The sequence below is a fragment of the Python bivittatus genome, unplaced genomic scaffold, assembly GCF_059951505.1.
Source record: "Python bivittatus isolate LINGU-HERP-01145 unplaced genomic scaffold, Pbiv_v1 ctg000610_np1212, whole genome shotgun sequence".
Taxonomy (NCBI): Eukaryota; Metazoa; Chordata; class Lepidosauria; order Squamata; family Pythonidae; genus Python; species Python bivittatus.
The window spans coordinates 10,288,641-10,307,622 of NW_028277088.1; the positions used below are offsets into that span (position 1 = coordinate 10,288,641).

Genomic DNA, 18,982 nt, shown 5'->3' on the forward strand with positions numbered 1-18,982 from the left:
CTTGTTAATGGCTTATTAAGCCAAATAGTACCAAGAAGTACCAATAGAGGTGAATATGTGTAGCTCAGGGTTGAACTGTGGAGTCCTTGGGGTTCTTTGAGCTTGGTTCTTTTCTTGCAAATGTTTCATTACCTGGCTAGGTAACATCTTCAGTGCTGCACTGAAGATGTTACCTAGCCAGGTAATGAAATGTTTGCAAGAAAAGAACCAAGCTCGGAGAACCCCAAGGACTCCACAGTACCAAGAAGTGAAAGAAGAAAAATTGCTCCAGGAGCAAGCCAGTTAGGTAATGCCAGATAAAATACCTAAGTCCCTACAATTTTAATGGGTCTATTCCTATTTCCTATGTTTCAATCAATCTGCAAATACATTGCTTCAATGAACAGTTGGTCACTACAAAAAACTTGAGATACTTCATTTTAGAGGAGCATGTTTTGTTACATTCTGTGTATCTTAGGATCAACACATCTCTTCAAATTATTCAAGTTATCCCACCACTTAAAGAGAAAAGTATCTGCAATCAGTCTGAACCATGGAGTAATCTTAATTTCATTTTGAGAAGCTTTTTCCAGGAGTTTTCTCAATTCTTCTTGCGTCACATAACAGCAGCTTTTAATTTCATTGGGATCTGGATCCAGTGTTACATTCTTCTGCACGAAAAGGATGTAATCTATTTCATGTTCTCCCCAAGTTCCATTGGATTGGGCTTTGTAATGAATTCGGGTTAGATAGACAATTTCTTCTGGAGTGATCTACGACCAAACATGCTTCATAAGTCTACTTTAAGAGATTCCCTCCCCATTCCCAGAACACCTCCTCATAGATTTCTCTAGTTATTGCTTCTACTGGGGGTAAGCATGGTGGTGAATGAGCAATGGCAATTTTCCTGGTTTCAATGACTCATAACATGTTTTCTATAGCCAGTGGCCCTGACAAGAACTACAGAAAAAGTTTCTTAATGTTTCCCGCCTATATTCTCTAAATTATCTGAGAATTGTGGTATTTTTCTGAATGCAATGCAGTGACAAAGGAATCGTGCCTATTTCAGGTTCAAAATATGCTCTCCTGAAAAAGGTTTTAATAATGAAAATGATTAAATCCTTCCTGATAATACTAATTTCAGAGTTTCTTGATCACTCAGCATTCTAGATATGGAGGTGTAGCTAAAGTTTCTTGTCTAATACCTATTGGCAAGAAGGAAATGAGGATTGATGGGCTCCTAGACCAGACCTGTACCTGGCCATTCATTAGTTATTTGTGCACATTTCCAGGACAAAAAGAGAACACACAAAACTGAGTGGCTATTCTACCATTGTGTCATTTTGGCAGTACTTCAAAAGAAGACAATAGAGTCTGCTTTGGGAAAAATAAATGTGGGAAAAAATTATTGGGTCCAAAATTGTTTAGCCACAAGGAAATTTAAACCTCAACAAAGATTTTCTTTATGATGTTCTAACTTGTGACTGGACAATTTTTCTCAGTTTGATTTCTTACATCTGGTAGTGCGCATATTGTGACTATTCAGTAATTTAGGATGAATTTGAAAACAGGGACTTTAGAATAGCTTGGAAAGTTCACTCTCCATCTTGTTCCAAAACACAGATGTTGAGATAAAGCACTAGAGCTAATTGTGCTCACTAGTTTGAAAAATCCAGTAGTAATGTATGGCTGTGAGAGCTGGACCATAAAGGAGGCTGAGTGCCGAAGAATTGATGCCTTTGAACTGTGGTGCTGGAGAAGACTCTTAAGAGTCCCCTGGACTGCTAGGAGGTCAAACCAGTCAATCTTAAAGGAAATCAACCCTGATTGCTCATTGGAAGGATCGATAATGAAGCTCAAGCTCAGATATTTTGGTCACCTAATGCGAAGAGAGATCTCTTTGGAGAAGACCCTGATGCTGGGAAAGATTGAAGGCAAAAGGAGAAGAGGACGGCAGAGGATGAGATGGTTAGATAGCATCACTGAAGCAATGAGCATGAAACTGAGCAAACTCAGGGAGGCAGTGAAGGACAGGAAGGCCTGGCGCAATATGGTTCATGGGGTCACGAAGAGTCGGACACGACTTAACGACTAAACAACAACAAGTTTGAAAAAGGGAGATAGCCTAGAGGTATGACAAAGGCATTGCATTAATTGTTCCCTGCTCTAAGCTTTTGGGAATAGGGCAGGCTATAAGTTTCCAAATAAATACTATAGGTCTGATTTGTAATTAGACAAATGGGTTTGCCAAATAGCTAGATGCTAGGCAACAGCTTTTCCCCAGGGAAATCATTACTCTGAAGAGTTTACCTGATCCAGTGGAATTCCTAACTCTGCTTTCAGTCGTCTCTGTGCTGCTCTTCGAACGCCAATGGCATTATTTTCTTCCAGTTCAAGTGGGGTGCTTAGTGGATGACTGCAACAAGTATTGGTAAAACAGTCTACCAAAAATAAATAAATTGTGGATCAAGTGTTAAGAATGTCTCACAGAATTTTATACAGCAGAATGGATCATACAGTGGTCTGGCCCTGGAATATGCTGCCCTCTCCACCTGAATGAGCTGATCCAAACATTCCAGGGATAGTTTGTATACTTCTAGAAATCCATTATTCAGAAACTGAAGTAATTTATGATACTCCAGACATACCCCTATCTGTCAGAGTTTCATCCTGGCCATGGCAAAAAATAAAGTCTGTCTTTGAATGCAAATTACATGTTGATTAGATTAGCTGCAGAAAATTCAAGGATGAGTTTGGATTGATAAATTGCTTTTATTGCAAATACAAATGAAGCACTTTTAATCATTTACTGAAGAATCTAGGGATCAGTCATATTTATGTGTTTTTCAGCCTTGTATGTTGAAGGCACTTGTAGTGTTTTGATACAAATTCTGTCTAGTCTCAGATTTTTTGTCAGCTTCAGCTCTCATACTGCTTCCCCAATTATTTATTTGTTGAAAAATATCAGCACACTATAAACCAGCTTTTAGGGGTTTGATCTATCAAAAAATCTCATCCTCTTATAATTTAATAGATGACTTTTTTTGTTCCTCAAGCACTGCATGGTGTATCTGGGTATAGAATGTATTCAAACTGCAGGTGAATCTATGCTACACAGCTGTAACGATGGCATTTATTGTTACAAACCTGGAAAAGTGATTTTAGCATCTGATCTCTGTTGCAACAGTAGCTTATTCTCCATATTGAACAAGAACACGCTGAAGGCACGATGCAATAATCCTAGTAAAGAAAGATGGGCAATGACTGTAGAAAGATTGTACCGCAAAGATAATACATTTAATGTCTGTTTCTGCTAACATCAACTTTTAATTTTAAAACTAATGCCTGACAAGGAAGCAATTCTCTACAAGGCCTAAGCAAAACTCTTATTTGAAATACTGTGATAGTTCTTTTAGGATAAGATACAAAGAAAATCTTGTATAGCTAATAACCTTCTTTTGAGAGCTTTTCAGAAATATACTTAAGATATTTTTATATCCTTAGGAGTTGAAGGTTAGCCTAAAATATACTGGTACAAAATAAGGCTTCTACTGAAATCAACAGCTTATGTGCTTTCTTTCTCTCCAGGGAAAATGTCATTAATAAATTAGCTTGGAGACCACTTTCTTACAGAATCTGTAATCAGTCAAGTTGTACTCCCATATTACATCAGCTAGAAGCAAATTCCATCCACTGGATTAATTCATTGTCCTTTTATTTAAATAATCTGTTCTTGTGTCTATTTAATAGCAAGTCACTCCACCACATTTTTTCTTCTCCCCAAAGCATCTACTAAGACACTGCTTATCTTTTCTCTTCCACTAGAGATATCAAAAGTCATATACAGGTAGTCCCTGGATTAAGAACACCCAGGTTACAGACAACCCATAGTTATGAATGGAGCCTACTGTAGCAAAATTCGAGTTAAATACACAATGATTCCAGTTAAATATACAATGGTTCAAGTTAATTACATAATACTACTTATACAGTATTATACAATCATACTCTTCCAACTTACATATACATCTAATTTAAGGACAGACCTCTGAAACAGAACTCATTCTTAAACTGGGGACTACCTGTATTTACCAAGCCCAAATTTGCACGCGAAGTGGAATGTGTATCTTATTTTAACTGAGCCTGCAAGTAGTAACATGAAAAGACAAACCAGTTAATGCATTCTATTGATGCTTAAAGAGAACTTCTAAATCCTTATGCAGCAGGTAAAACATATATAATACTAAATCTAAATGGAATGACAGGCTACATCTGAGATGAAAGAGTAATCTGCTAGAAGCTTTTCAGCTTCTCTATGTGAAAATGTTTACAACCTATTGTCACAAGAACAGTATTAATCCAAATACACCTGTTCAACAGCATTTCTTTAACATTTCCTCTAGTTCTCTTTTTCTGGTTTTATCTTGATCTACAACTAAAGTGCAGATATCTGGAGGCAAGAAATGTGGCTCTGTATCATGCAGCGAAGTCTTTGACCCAGTTGAGCTATGCAAGATTCTCCTTGCATATAATACACTTTAAATCACATTTTACCTTTGTCAATGTTTTCATTCAGGTGGCAGTTTTTCTTTGTATCTGAACCAATCCTGTTGTCATTTTCATCTATCAGGATGCACATCTCTGCCAGCAACCGCAGTTGCTGCTCATCCAGATCATTTGTGTTTACCTCAGGCATGACTGTGTTGCTGATCTTCCTAATAAAAATACTGAATAGAAAGAGCAATTCAAACCAAGGCAAAACCTACCATCCAGAATTAGTGAATAAGTGATCCCAGGTGAGCATAAACATGCAACATTAAGCAATTGGGTAAACTGACCTCAGAATGTCTCAGCAACTAGGGCAATTCTGAATCTCATTTTGGATCACTAAAAAAGCCAAGCTCTTTGCATTCTACAATATGTACATATTCGTCTATTTGTTTTCAAGCTTTCCAGGAATATATGGCATACTCCAACAGATCTTAAATCATTAAGTCTCCCTTTCTTTGACTAACCCTAGTTTTTTTGGGATTGATCCCAGTATATTTTCTCCCCATGCCAATTTCTCTTCAAGCTCCACAACATCCCCTTTAACAACTGCCTGCTTGGTAAGTGAAGATTTTCATCACCTGGAAAGAAAGTAACTATTTAAAAAAAAAAAAAAATCAGATTAGGGTCAGGATAAAAAGCAAAAGAGAGAAAGCAAATTTCATGTATCAACCAGAGCTCTTTGCAGAAAAGCCAGCCAACAATACGATGAATGACTAATTAAATGAAGTTTCTCCTGGGGAGGGAAATGACCCTTCCAAGGAAAGCCCTCAATTTTGTCCCCACTTTTGGGGGGGGGAGGAGGAATGAATCGTTTAGCGCTATTACCTTTAGTTAAGCTCATCTAATCTGGCACTAACCCAATCTGTTCGATTCCCATCTTCTCCAGCCAGCAAAGCCAAGACTCATGCTTTTGAGTAAGAAAGAGAACTGTAGCCCCAAAGTGGAGAAGGCGGATCTAGAGAGGGGCCTTTTCAGCTGCTGCGAGCAGCGGTACTTCCACAGACCCTCCCTCGTTAGCAGCATACCACCTCGCGCTAAGGGATGAACGGGTAGAGTACCCGCGGCGATGATTCAACAGAGCCTCCCTTGTTAGAAGCAGACTACCTCGGACTTACGGATGCATGACGAGTTCGGCAGGTGCTTTCACACCCGGTTTTGCGCCTTACCCGGAAGGCCGGGGGTAGGGGGCGCCGTCCCCGTCCCCGGCATTAAGCCGCAACCCTGGGGCGGGGGAGGCCCTCCCGTCGGTTTCTCCTCAAGGCCGGCGGAGCTTTGGGGGCGCAGTCCCGCCGGCGCTTTCTCCCCTCGGTCCTTACCGCGCTCCGCTCTCCTTCGGGCCCTCGAGAGAGGCAGGCGAAATTAACCTCGGCGCGCGGCGGCTGGACTGGCAGTAGCGACCGTCCGCCCGCGAGGAAAAGCGGAGCGCCGCGGCCGCCGCCAACCTGCGCGGCGCGCGCCACATCGCCAGGCAGCACGCCCATCGGCGCGCGCGGCCAATGGCAACCGCGCCGGGCTCTCGCGTCAGCGCGTGGACCGATCGCACCACCGCCCAGAGGCGACCGGAGCGCCTGCCAATCATCCGGGCGAGAGCGCCACTGGCGGACGGTTCTAGCCCGAGGGCGAGCGGGGGCGGGGCTACGGGTGGGAGCCGGGCAGAGGAGGGGGCGAGAACAGCCGCGGGTCCGGAAGGATGAAAGCGAAGAGCTGGGAGGCAGCCAATGGACGAGGAGGATGGGCGGATGGATGTGTCGGAGAGCCAATGAGAACGAGGACGTAGACGAGGGACTGATCATTAGGCACCTTGGGACAGCCACCTGCTGATCGATTCAGGAATAGGACAACAGAGATGGCTGGAGGGGTGGATGGGAGCGAGAAGCAATCAGAGATGTTGGACTACAATGAAAATAAGTCACTTCCAACATACCTGGAAAGTTGCTGAAGGGGAGCAGTCTATTGCAACAAGTAACTTACAATAGCATACGCTGGCTTTTAAAAAAACCAACCTTTTTTAAAAAAAAGCATACAGTGGGTTTTAAAAAAACAACCTTTTTTTAAAAAAAATATAAATTGTAGGGATTTATGCATCGATTTATTTATTTATGCATGCATGCAGTCTAAATAATTTAAGGACGATTTAAAGACTCTGAAACAAAAGACCTGAATGGCAGGAGACATTTTGTGACACTTGTAAGCGGAGTTCTAATGCGTGCAAATCAGGGCATACTTGCAGTGACGGTTCTAAGATGTTACAACAGAATCTTGTGATGTGAAGTGTTGTTATCCTGGGTTTCACCCAGAGCTATGCCAATATTACAGGAAGTACCCACCAAGACTGTCACATTATAATAGTGCCCATTTCCTTTTTTAAAATTCTTTTATTTTTTTTAGTTTGTATTAGTTTTTTATCTTTTTGATTGTAATGTTTAATAAAATTACTATTAAAAAATAGCGCCCATTTTCAAAGCAGGACCTTGTTAATAATAATAAAACTACTTTATTGATCAGCCATTAGGCCATATCAGAATACCAAATATAAAGTACAGAGCAATAATAAGACCCTGTGTCGCAAACTAGAGTAAGAGGCATAACTATAAGAAAATGCAAATCATATTTCTGGGGCACCCTTACAATTTACTCCAATCAGATCCGCATATAATATGCAGTTCTCAATTGTTCTGTTTTGTTCAGTTAAAAGGCTGTATTATATGTTCTGGGTTCTGATCGCAGATGAAATACGTTGTTTTAATGTAAGGATCCCAATAGGCTGTTACAGGACCTTGTTTAAATGCTGAGAAATAACTTCATACCATTAGCATTTCATTTTCCTTTGACCAAATGTTTCCATCACTCTAGCCTCTTAAGTATCTTTAATGAGGATAACAATTATCCTGTGAGATCTATGAAAACTTGTTTTCTTGGGTGCCACAAGACTCATGACGGAGTTTGCTGCAACGAACATGTGCTGTTATGCCTCTGGTAGGTAACAAGCAGCCTTCCTATTAGGCTGATTTAGCAATTAATTAAATCTTGCCTCTTCTTGAAAAAGCTGAGTGGGGTTAGATTTTGCTAATATTGTAATTGGATCACTAGAAAATCCCAGGTCTGTAGGCTAGACTGGAAAGTTACAACAACAACAAAATCAAGAAAAAGGCAATAACAAATCACTTTTGTATTGTTAACAACTGCAGCAACCTGTCCATGACATCACCAAAGATGAGTTCCAGTTTTAAACATTTTTTTTTCACATTGCTTCAGTTATTAAAAATAACTAATGGGAGATAATACATACCTCCCTGGTACAGAGGTGACTGATGTTGTTTGTTTTTTATCCTGGCTTTATTATTTTTATAAATAACTCAAGGTGGCAAACATACCTAATACTCCTTCCTTCTCCTATTTACCCCACAGTAATAATCCTGTGAGGTGAGTTAGGCTGAGAGAGAGGGACCGGCCCAAAGTCACCCAGCCGGCTTTCATGCCTAAGGCAGGACTAGAACCCACAGTCTCCTGCTTTCTAGCCTGGTGCCTTAGTCCCTAGATCAAACTGGTTTTGAAACAGATTTGTTGGTGTGCTTGAGAAAACTTAGAAGATTCAAAAACTATGGACCCATCATAAATGTTTCCTTTCTGGAAGAGAGGATAAAAGAAATGGTACTTGTGAAATTCAGGATTTCTTCAATGAGCTTTTTGATCTGTCTCAGGCAGTTCACACAGAAACGGAAAGAATTATACATCCTAGATCTATAGAAGTTATCTGTTGAATTAAAAACAGCCCACTTCTTTCCCTTCTGTTTTGAAAAAATAGAGCATAACAGCCATTCAAAGGCATTGTGCTGTCTTCTAAACTGACAGCAAACTGGCCTGTTTTATGATATGTCCCAACATTTATCATCCTGATGCTGGACTGGGCATTGCTCAAGATTAGAGCAACAGTATATTTGTATCTGGCTATTTTTAAAAGAAAAAACGTTATTTTAAAAGGAGGCTCATACTGATTGCAGCATAACTGCAATATCACAATCCACCAACTACTAACTATATACAGTACTCTTTATCTTGATTCTTCTGGATGAATAACTTTCACAAGGTTCCAGTGGTTTGCTGTTCCCCCAGATATTGGTCATGTCAACATTGGCTTTGCTATACTAGTAGGACAACGTCCATGTTACCTTCATAAACAGCATTTAGGTAGAAACAACACTAAAGAAAGCTGCTGAAACGTGATCTGAGAGAATCTCAGTTTCGACACTGAAGCTGACATTTTCACCTTAGCATTGTTTGTGACAATAATTTGATACTGAAAGCTTGATCCTTAGAACACTGATTTGGAAATAAGTCCCACTGACTATGTTTACTCATTGTACTGAGGCATGTGTACTCAGTTTGAGATCCCAGGGCTGCTATAGTCAGAAACTTCCAAGAGCTGTTGACCAATCATAATTTTAATATAGTATGAGAAATTAAGTACATGACTGATGATTAATTGTATTAACTACATTTAATTACGTGTAAATACATTTAAAGCTACTAGGGCTTCCATCCTATCCCCTCCCACAATTTTTGGGATGACAACCTCCAAGATGCCACTCAACAGCCAGGTGTTGTTTGGACTAAAAATTTTTTTTTGTAGTTCTGCACCAAGCCATAATGCAGCTTGCCTGAATTATGTGATGTGTGAATTCAGCCACTTGTGGGTTATTCTATGGTTAAGTAAATGATGACCTTAACCTTATGTGATGCATGAACTAGACCAGTAAGAAATTCTCCATTGGTGGTAACTTCATCTGCTGTGTTGGAAGCAAAGGTCCATAAACAATTTGGTTGGGCCAACTATTATGATACAGAATTCTTTCTGGTGATAATTCCATCTGATTATTTTGCATTTTGTTATGAAACATTAGGAAACAGACAAATTCTATATGCTGCTGACAAGATGATGTCACTGATTTGCAATATCAAATTATATTTCATAATTATCCAATTTTATAATTATACAGTATATGTTCTCTATGATATCATGACATATGACAGTCGATTTCTTTGACTATTTGCTTTATTTTGTCCTCTACTCCTTTCTGGGAAATGACAATGACCACAAGGATGTTGTTGCAAAAATGCCTCAAACAAGATAATACAGCAAACCACTCACAAACTGAACAGGGTATACATGAAAATAATAGACATATTAAGAGTTTTCATAAGTAAAGAAGCCCAACCCTGAAATCCCATGTATGTTTACAAGGAAATCAGGGCCAGGTCTTTTTCAGGTTGAGCTCAACTTCTGGTGGTGTTTTCTTGGCAGCAATATTTATTGATTACTATCCCACATTTGTTCAAGGGCTCGAAGAAATATATACAAATCCTTCCTCTCATTTTTTCCCAGAACAACCTGTAGGAATATTGGGCCTGCAGACCCGAATTCCCTGGTGATCTGCTTTCCCAGCACTAGCAGGGGTCAACCCTGCTTAGCCTCTGAGCCCAGCCTGAAGAAAATTGAGTCTTGGACAGTAGGACTACACAACGTTCCTAGATATAATGTACATAGAATCACAATTTTCAAAAGCTACATGCCTGAAAGTATAGTGAATAAACAAGGGATGCAGTGGTATAATAGGCACTATTAAATTGCAAAACCTTAAAAAAGCCTTTATTCGTTCAACTGAAATGCTACAAAATTGGGTACAAACTTAGTTTTCAAGAACTCTTTAAGACCAATGATTAAAAATTCAGAAAAAAATGTGTAGGTGTGTGGAACAGGAGGGTTAATGTAATGGGCTGGGTGCACGCCTCGTACTTAATCATGGCTTATTTGAAATCATGGTTTATTGAATAAAGCACAATCAGCTGCTTTTGCACAACCCACAAAAGCTAAACCAAACAAGCCAAAATACAGGTGGAACCTGCCACTTGTCATGCTGTGTGCCCACGAACTCCGTGGAGTTTGGTGGTCGCCTCCTTTCTCAGCAAAATCGCCCAGGGTCAGGTTATGGGGCTGGAGGGCCACCCACTTCCTACACAGTAAGCTGATCCGTCCCAGAATTCCAGGCTCTTCTCTGCCCTGTTGGGGCCCTCACCGCCCCAAATCACGTGACATGCCCCGCACTCCGCCGTGGCTCTGTTCCCTCCGTTGTCGATCTCTATGATGGCTGGCGGGCAATCGTGGCTCTTCCGGAGAAACAGGAAGTGAGGTCAGGGGAGTTCTGGAGCGAGCGGTTTTGGTGCAGCTCGCCTCAGAAAAAAAAGAGATCGGGAGCTCGCCCGCCGGCGGCTCCCTCGTAATTTCCCTCCTTACCGGCCCGCTGCCAGTCGTCTTTTCTCCCCTTTCCGCTTCCTTGCCGCATTCCTGTCTCCGCTTTTTCGTAACCTCCCCGCTCCAGCTCCGGGTTTGGGAGCCGCCCCCTCCGTTTCTCAGCTGGACTTCAGGTGAGCCTTCGGGGGCCTCCGGATCTTTGCCTTCCCCTCCCCTCTGCGCGGCATGGGGAAGAGCGACAGGCGAAGGCTGCTGGGTGTATTATGGGACAGGGAGGAGGTAACCTGAGGCCGGGACGATGCTCTCCCACCCGGTGCCTTGGGGAACCGTTAGACTCCAACTCCCATGGGTCCCAGCCAAGTCGGTTTCTCCAACCTGACGCCCCTGTAGGGGCGTTGGATTGTAGCCCTCCATCGCTCCCAACCAGCCAGCCCCCCCCGTCCCGGCTGATTTAGCTAGGGATGATGGAGTTTATATCTGTTAAGCTGAGGATGACTGAACCTGTAGCCTTCAGCATTTATGCGTCCTTGGCTGTGTAAGGGAAGATTGGGAACACAAGGAATTGTGGTTCTGCGGAGCAAATACTTGCTTTGATGACAAAGCAAGGTACAAATAATACTGTGATTTGTTCTTTTGTGTTTCTGTAATGTTCTTTCTTACCATTCATGTTTCAGTCCTTTCTATGCTCATGAGCAGAAATAAGTTTTATAAAGAAAACTTATAAAACTTACAGATACTTGCCTTGTATGAATGGTAATAGAGTACGTAAAGTTTGAGGGAAAGAAAAAGGAAAAAGTGATTGACCTGAAATGTACGTGTGTGTGTATGTATAGATATATACGTAGTCAGATTAGCTTTTCTAAGTAAATGAAATGTCTCCTTCCATTCTTCTTCAGAATATTCTAAAAGTAAATACTGCTTTGAAGAAGGGTGTTAACTCAGACTTTTGCTGCAAGGCATATAGTTTATGAACAAATGAGGCAAGTAAGGAAATTAGTATTGGGAAGACTGCCAGTTGATTTTGGTGGCCTGTGGTATTTTAATTAGTTTTTAAAATTACCAAATGTATAATCTCTGTAATAAAATAACATCTTCTTTTCATAATTTGAGAAGTCATTAGGTAACTGAAGCCTGAATTTAAGCTAGACACAGCTTGAAATTAAAAAGACCATAAAACTAAAACAAAGGTTTTTGTTTTAAAAAAATTTGAATAATAATATAAAAGTTTTGGTCAGTGACAGAATGTATGCTTTGTATGCAAATGTCTCAGATTTTGTTTCTGGCATTCCCAGGTAAGATTTACAAAGACTTCTGACTGAAATCCTGGAAAACTTATTTTGATTTACACTAATGCAGAAGTACAAAGTTAGCTGAGGCAACGAGCTTACTCATTATAAGGCAACATCCTGTGTTATATTTTTAATTTTGTTTTTCTTATTTGATAGATAAAAATGGAGAAAAGAAAACAGAAAACATTGATGATTAAAAGAATAGGCAACTTTTCCCTTCAAAATTATCTTTGGTAAAACATTTTGGGCAGTATATGTGATATTATCTTTAACTTAATGAGGTTATTTTCCTGTATGTGTGATTGCTCAGGTAGTTTTGTTGTTAAAATGACAAATTATGGCACACATTTAAGTTAAAAAAAGAATGTGAGATTGCTAGATTAAACACTTGGTCAGATTCTTGGACTTTTCTTTTTTTTTCTGAACTAGGGATGCTCAGTAGTTCATTATTTAATTGGTGATATTTACTTTAAGATACAGTGTATGTTTAGCATCTTCACAGTGTGAAAATATTGGATCATGAGAAATAAAGTAAAATTTCTTGTCTGCTATATAAATATGGATACATATCTCGGAAGGACTCTTTTAACTGTTGAAATTAGTAATTACTTAATATAATATAACGTACTAATGACTTAGCATAATAATTAGTACCAGTAGAAGAGAATATATGTGGCTCAGGGTTGCATTGTGGAGTCCTTGGCCACAACTTCCACCAACTGATCCAGCTGTGAGTCCAATAAGAACCTCAAGTTGCGAACCTGCTCCCTGATGAGTAGTACTTGCTTGCCCATCAAGGCATAACTCTGGTGGTGAACCTGACTTGCCAGGAGTTCAGTTTGTTCTCTCGCATCCAGTCCCTGATAGCCTCCCAGGCACTGGGAAAGGGAGTCAGCAGTATCTCCCCTGCTGTCAGCTCCCTTTCCTGGTGTAGTTTTGAAGCATACATATTCGTCAGACATGCTTATGATAAGGGGGATAAAGTGAACAATAAGATAACATGAAATAGTTTTGTTAATGAAATGCATGCAGTGAACCTTTTAGGACTATTAAAGAACACTACCAATTAGGCCTTTTTAAGAGGAAATAAAAATCCAGTGCAAAACATGTCTGGTTGAAAAGAAGGCACTAGTTACTGATCTAGTGCAGTAGACAAGCTTTTCTGGGAAAGAGGCATTCCTTCCACTCCAAGGTCATAGTCTAGCAGTGAGCAGGGCCACGATGCAGAAGTGAGTGGGACAGTGGTATAAATGGGTGGTGCCAAGAAAAATGTAAAGAACTCTAAATCTCAAAAACATTTTAAACAAAAGAGACCCCCCCCCCCAGTTTAACTGTTAAGTAAAAACGCTAGAAACTGTAACAATTGCTAAATCCTGAAGTGTGGGTGATCTGCTTCTCAAAATCTTTTCCTTACTATGTTATATTTCAGCATGCGTCTTTCCTGGTTTTATAGACCTCTTCATAGATAACAAATCCCAAGTGTTCCACATGTAACGATTCCTCATTAAGGCTGTTCAAAGCCCTTGGCAATCCTAGCAGAACCATAGTTTGAGTGCACATGGAGGCATGGACAGCTGAGGAAAGCTTTCCAAGTAGCTCTGAGCCTTGCAAAATATGTGGCTACTTTAAGGATTCCAAGGAAGATGATTTGCTTGGTGCTGATGTCCATTGCAAAGCACTTCTTACCAATGTTTTAATGTGCAGCCTTATTTTGTGTAATGTTTTAATTTGTTTTAATTTAATTTAATTTTGTGTAGCTGTTCATGTGGTTCTAGCGGTGTTATTTTCTGGCAGTTCTTTATACTGCCACTCATGTTGGCTTCTGTGGGAGAGGGAGGTCTTACAATATGCATAGTGCTTGTTTTCAGTGTTCCACATTTAACTCTTGTGAAGAGGGCTAATGTCTCAGCAATATGTGACCTGGGTTTCCTGCATCAGTTAGGTCTTTGACTTTGCCGGCTTATTTGCTGGGTCCAGTTCTGGATTAAAGTTGTTTATTGTGAAGCTATTTCATCCTTTTGTTGTTGTGCTGTGGTTTTGGTGCTAACATTTCACTCCTGTAAAGTGTCCTATTTTGTCAGATTTTATAGCAGCTCAGAAACTATGTCCGCCAGTAACAATAGGAAAGGAGAAAAGTAACTAGATTGGTGATCAGCTGCTGTCCTGTATTGCAAAACATATTTAGCCATTACATTTTAAAATATAGCTTCCTTCTCTTTTACTTTTTCATTTGGTTGTCACTCTTCTTCAGTGAATGCAGGTTAGCATTCTGTCTCTTAGCCCTGTGAAGTGGAAGAGAGAGAACATACTTGAGCAGGCATCCTTGATAACATATGTTCAGTGCTATTTCCACTATTTTTTCTTCGCTTAATATAAATTCTTGGATCTTATCTGTTAGTAAATTAAGTACAGTGCCAGCTCATTTGTGAGATCACTTTTGGCACAGTGTTTTGAAGTGTTATCTTTCATCTGTATTATAACAAATCCATTTAAATACATGAGGACTTTGTTAAGTACACATAGATGAAATGTAATATAGCCATTTTTAAAATAAACAGTGTTCTTAAAATATAATGTTTGAATTGCCTTTCTATCGGACAAAGCTGTTAAACCAGTATTATTAAAGTTGGCAATAGAGTTAATGTTAAAAAAGCTTCGTAAAAAAAATTGTGGTAATTCATTGTTTGCTCTTTTCCTGTCTAGAAAGCTAGGAATATGATGTCTATGAGAGAGGAGTAAAATTGGACCCCTGCAAGTGCCAGTCCAGATTGTAATTGTACCCACATTTTGTGATTACTGTAAAGGTAATCTTATCTATGTGGAGGGCATAATTACTTAGTGATTGTTTATTTAAATATTTTAAAAAATCCTTGGGCAGTTAATGTCAATTATTGTCATGGTTAATTTATCAGAATGTGAGTAGAATTTACCTTCTACTAACAAAACAAAGCCCATTGCTTAACTAATCTGAAATATTTAGCAAACTGTTGACACTATTTGGTGTGCTGTTTGGCATTTTCCATCTGCAGTCAAGTCATATGATTGTAACTGAATTAGTGTTGTGTCATTGACTATAGTGTCCTATATTTGTTTTGCATTAAGTTGCAGCAGCCTTGCAATACCTTACTTGGAAGTGGTTTACAGACAAAAATTAGAGCCAATTTTCATGAAATGGTAGAACTGTAACTGAACTTTGGTATTTCAGTTAATAGGAGGGGTTTCCTATTGTTGAATACTGCTAGATATAAAGACGCTTCTATCCATATCTTTCATGTTCTGTGCAAAATCATTTTGAGCTCTACTGGTATAACTTCTACCCCCCCCCTTTCTTTTTTCAGTCCCTTTGAGTCGGGATTGACTCTTGGCAATTACATGGACAAGTCCATGCAGTTTTCTTGAGAAACAGTTTTGGAAGTGATTTGCCATAGCCTTCTTACGCTGAGAGAGACTTACTCTGTTCACCCTTTCTAAGGTGAGCTTTTCCCACTAAGGCTCCCATAAAGATCTTCAGTTCCCAAAATGCCAAACAAAATGGGATGTTGGCTAGGAATTCAGGGAGTTGAAACTTCAAAAATCTTGTAGGTACCATACCGGAGAAGGAAGCTCTATAACTTCCAATGCATTTGGGCAAGGGAAGAATATTGCTGGAGAACTGATTATTTGATTACCAGAATCAGTTTTATTGTGGAATCTTTGGCAAAATGTTGAAGAACTAGTTTCTCTAGAACAATTTGCAAAGTCTGATCCTGTTTCAGAGTATGTAACTGTATTTATCATTCTTAACTGTTTAGACCAGCTGGCTGGGGAATTCTGGGAGTTGAAGTCTACACGTCTTAAAAGTTGCTGAGGTTGAGAAACATTGGCTTAGACCATAAAAGGTGTCAATTTTTAAGGTCCAGAAGACTCTCCACAAGAGTCTTTTGCTTTTGCTGCATAGAGTGGCTCAGCTTCCCTCTGAAAAGCTTGTTACCTTTCATATTTATTTGTTAAGAATGCAACATTTTAAAAAGCAAATTGCATCCTTTTATTCCAGCGTGACTTTTGAAAGTTTAAGTTCATAGTAATGGTCACAATTTTGTTTGAAATTTAAGACCAAAATCACAGTTTGGAACAGAAAAGAATGAAAATCTTGTTTCAGTTTACACATTCATTCTACTACTTTTCCTATTTTTAAGTCATTTTCATGGACAAGAAAGGAAACAGGCTGCTTTAGTCATTCTTTCCGTGTTCTGACACTTCTGGTAACACAAAGATAGTCTGTTAGCTTTCAGATAGATATGCCTATGGGATTCCCCCTCCCCTTTTCATTACATAATACTTCTTCACTGTTAAACCTCTGATGAGCGAGCTTATGAGAATATCAGCTATTTGTGTTAGATAATTTGTAAGGGAAACCTTAGAACACAATTGCCAGAGCTTTAAGCTTGACTTTTCTTGCTTTATCATAGAATGTTTAAATGTTTAAATTTTTAAAGCAAATTATACTTGATATGAATGTAGAAAGCATTTATAATGAAATGCTGTAATAATTTTATCAATCTTGTTAGTGTGTGGAATACTTCTTTTCTACCTTAGGTGTATAATTTATCAGTATGTGAATTATTTAAAGCGAGTGATTTTCTGCCACACACGTGATCTATCCTTATATGAATGAATTATACTTGTGAGTATTTATAAAGGAATTTAGAGCTGACCATGGGGATAGGGAAAGAATGAACAAGCCATTAAGGGGGTGGTGGTGGTGAGGAATGAACAAGTCATTAAAGTGGGGGGGGGGGTGAGGAATGAACAAGCCATTAAAGGGGACTTGCAGAAAAAGAATTACACAGTTCTTATACCAGAATCAAAATATTCTCTTCTATTATAGCCAAAATATATGATTGATTTTATTTCTATAAGATAAGACAGAAACTTAGTTAGACTTTCAAGATTCTGTTATTTTACTTTAGTACAATAAGCAATATTCCTAGAATCCTACTATGTCTGTTTCTTGACCTGGCCTACCTCAACAGTATTTAAGGAATCATATGCAGACGTATGTAGCCAAGGAAATGTAGTGTTAAATCAGAGTGCCTGTGACATTTCTTTTAGACTGGAGTCTCATCTGATAATGCTAGCAAAATTGTTTTATTTACTTTATTTGTATTCTACCATTCCTAAAGGCTCTGAGCAGCTAACAAAACATCTAAAAAAGAATCTCTGAACAAAAAATTAATAAACCCACCCAAGAAGAATAATTTTAAAAAATCCCACCAAGACCATCAGAGACATACACACACACACAAAGAAAAGAAAGAGAAGAAAAGAAGAAAAACATTCTTAGTCATGTATCTGCTAATACATCCCAGTTTTTATAACTTGCCTTCCTCCTGGATGGAAAAGCCAGCTCTTAACTGCTCTCCTGAAACCCAGGAGGGAAGAGTAGACCAGATTTCTATAGGGAGGGAGTTCCAAAACATAGGGCAGTGATTAAAAAAAGGCCCATTTTCTAGGTCCTGTAAGATGACATTTTTGAAGAGCCTGGACCCAGAGGGAATTGACTCTGTTCAATCTAATTGGATGGGCAGATGAATACGGGAGAAAGTTGTCTTGCAGATAAAAGGGTCCAGGACCATATTGAGTCTTAAAAGTGACAACCAGCACCTTGAATTGCACCTGAAACCCAACTGGCAACCAATGCAGCTTCCAAAACAATGGGAGTCACCTGAATATAATGGGAAACAGCCATTACCACCCAGGATGCCACAGTTAAGGACAGCCCTGTGTAGAGTGCATTACAGTAATCCAAACAGGAAGTAACTAGGTCATGAATGGCTCTGAGCAGGGTCTCCCATTGTAGTTGTGCAAAAGCTTTCCTGGCCACAGCTGTCACCTAATCTTTAAATAGGAGCTGTAAATTCAAGAGGACTCTCATATTTGTAGATCACCTCTGAGCAGGTGAGTACAACTGTATTCAGACTCAAGGATGGTATTACCTTGGAGTCATTTGGCCCATAGACTCAAAGCCATTCCATCTTGGAGGGATTTTCTCAATCTTTCTTTCCATCCAGACTTGGCAGCCTCTAGGTGCTGCGTTAGCATGTCACTTGTTTGGCTCAGGGCTGAGGTATATAATTGGATATCATCAGCATACTGATGATACCTGGCCTGTGCACTCCTCTGGTCCTCGTCTTTCCAAAGGTCATCTACAAGTGTAACCAGTGCAGTTTCTGTGCTGAACCCCGGCCTGTAACCTCAGTGTCACAGATCCAGATAATCCACTTCAAGGATTCTCTGAAATTGCAGCATTATCACTTTCTCTACCAGCTTCCCCAAAAGGGGGAGGTTAGAAACTGGTCTAAAATTGTCCAAAATAGTCAGATTGAGTGAAAGCTTTTTGAACAGGGAGTGCATAATGGCCTTTTTCAAAGGTGATGGAAACACCCCATCATCCAAAGGATTAATTATGGACACAACCTCCTGTCACCCTACAGGGCCCCTTACCAACCATAAGGGACAGTGATCCAGCTGAGAAGTGGTGGAGATGACATCACAGAGACCGTTATCTGCTTCCCCAAGACTCCTAGATTCAAACTGATCTCAGATGACTTCACAGGACAAAGACCCAGTCATCTCCACTGCATTGCCAGCTAGAGTCCAAGTTGGCTCAGATCTGGGGCAGTTGTCTGCCAAATGCCACAAACATTCTTCTCAGCAGCCCTTCAGATAGTTTAGACAATCCTCCTTCCCTAGGAGGGAAAGGATTGTCTTAAAAAAAGGTGGTAGGTAGCCTTCAACAGATGCAAAATACAGTGGAACCTTGGGTTACGAACGCTTCTTTTCACGAACTTTTCGGGTGACGACTAGCTCCAGCCGCAAAATTTTGCTTTGGTTTGCGAACTCCGCCTCGGGTCACGAACAGGATCCATGGCCG

General features: G+C 39.8%; 2 protein-coding genes across 4 annotated transcripts in view; one reads left to right on the plus strand and one right to left on the minus strand.

Moving 5' to 3' along the window:
- Nucleotides 1-159: 159 nt before the first annotated feature.
- IDI1 (isopentenyl-diphosphate delta isomerase 1) lies at nt 160-6,124 on the minus strand. Of its 2 annotated transcripts, none has more exons than XM_007426759.4 (5): nt 5,847-6,124; nt 4,534-4,706; nt 3,127-3,219; nt 2,290-2,420; nt 160-752 (listed from the first exon to the last, which is right to left on the minus strand). In XM_007426759.4, exons 1-5 carry the CDS (start codon nt 6,107-6,109, stop codon nt 438-440), a joined length of 975 nt encoding a protein of 324 aa, XP_007426821.2. In that variant the 5' UTR covers nt 6,110-6,124; the 3' UTR covers nt 160-437. The 2 variants fall into 2 exon arrangements, with proteins under 2 accessions (XP_007426821.2, XP_007426820.1); XM_007426758.4 differs by lacking the exon at nt 5,847-6,124 and adding an exon at nt 5,646-5,823.
- A 4,578-nt stretch (nt 6,125-10,702) lies between these two features.
- The window catches only part of WDR37 (WD repeat domain 37), a 52,297-nt gene continuing 44,017 nt past the window's right edge, over nt 10,703-18,982 (plus strand). For both annotated transcript variants that reach the window (XM_025165768.2, XM_007426760.4), the window contains exon 1: nt 10,703-10,953. The gene's annotated coding sequence lies outside the window, so the exon portion shown is untranslated. The remainder of the gene's footprint in view (nt 10,954-18,982) is intronic.

Excerpts from the sequence above, each read along its gene's own strand:
- IDI1 (XM_007426759.4), bottom strand. The coding sequence starts at position 6,109 with ATGATTGGCAGGCGCTCCGGTCGCCTCTGGGCGGTGGTGCGATCGGTC. Across the intron at positions 3,220-4,533 it reads GAATGAAAACATTGACAAAG|GATTATTGCATCGTGCCTTC; the intron begins GTAAAATGTGAT and ends TTTCTTTACTAG. Across the intron at positions 2,421-3,126 it reads TGCTAAAATCACTTTTCCAG|ACTGTTTTACCAATACTTGT; the intron begins GTTTGTAACAAT and ends TATTTTTGGTAG.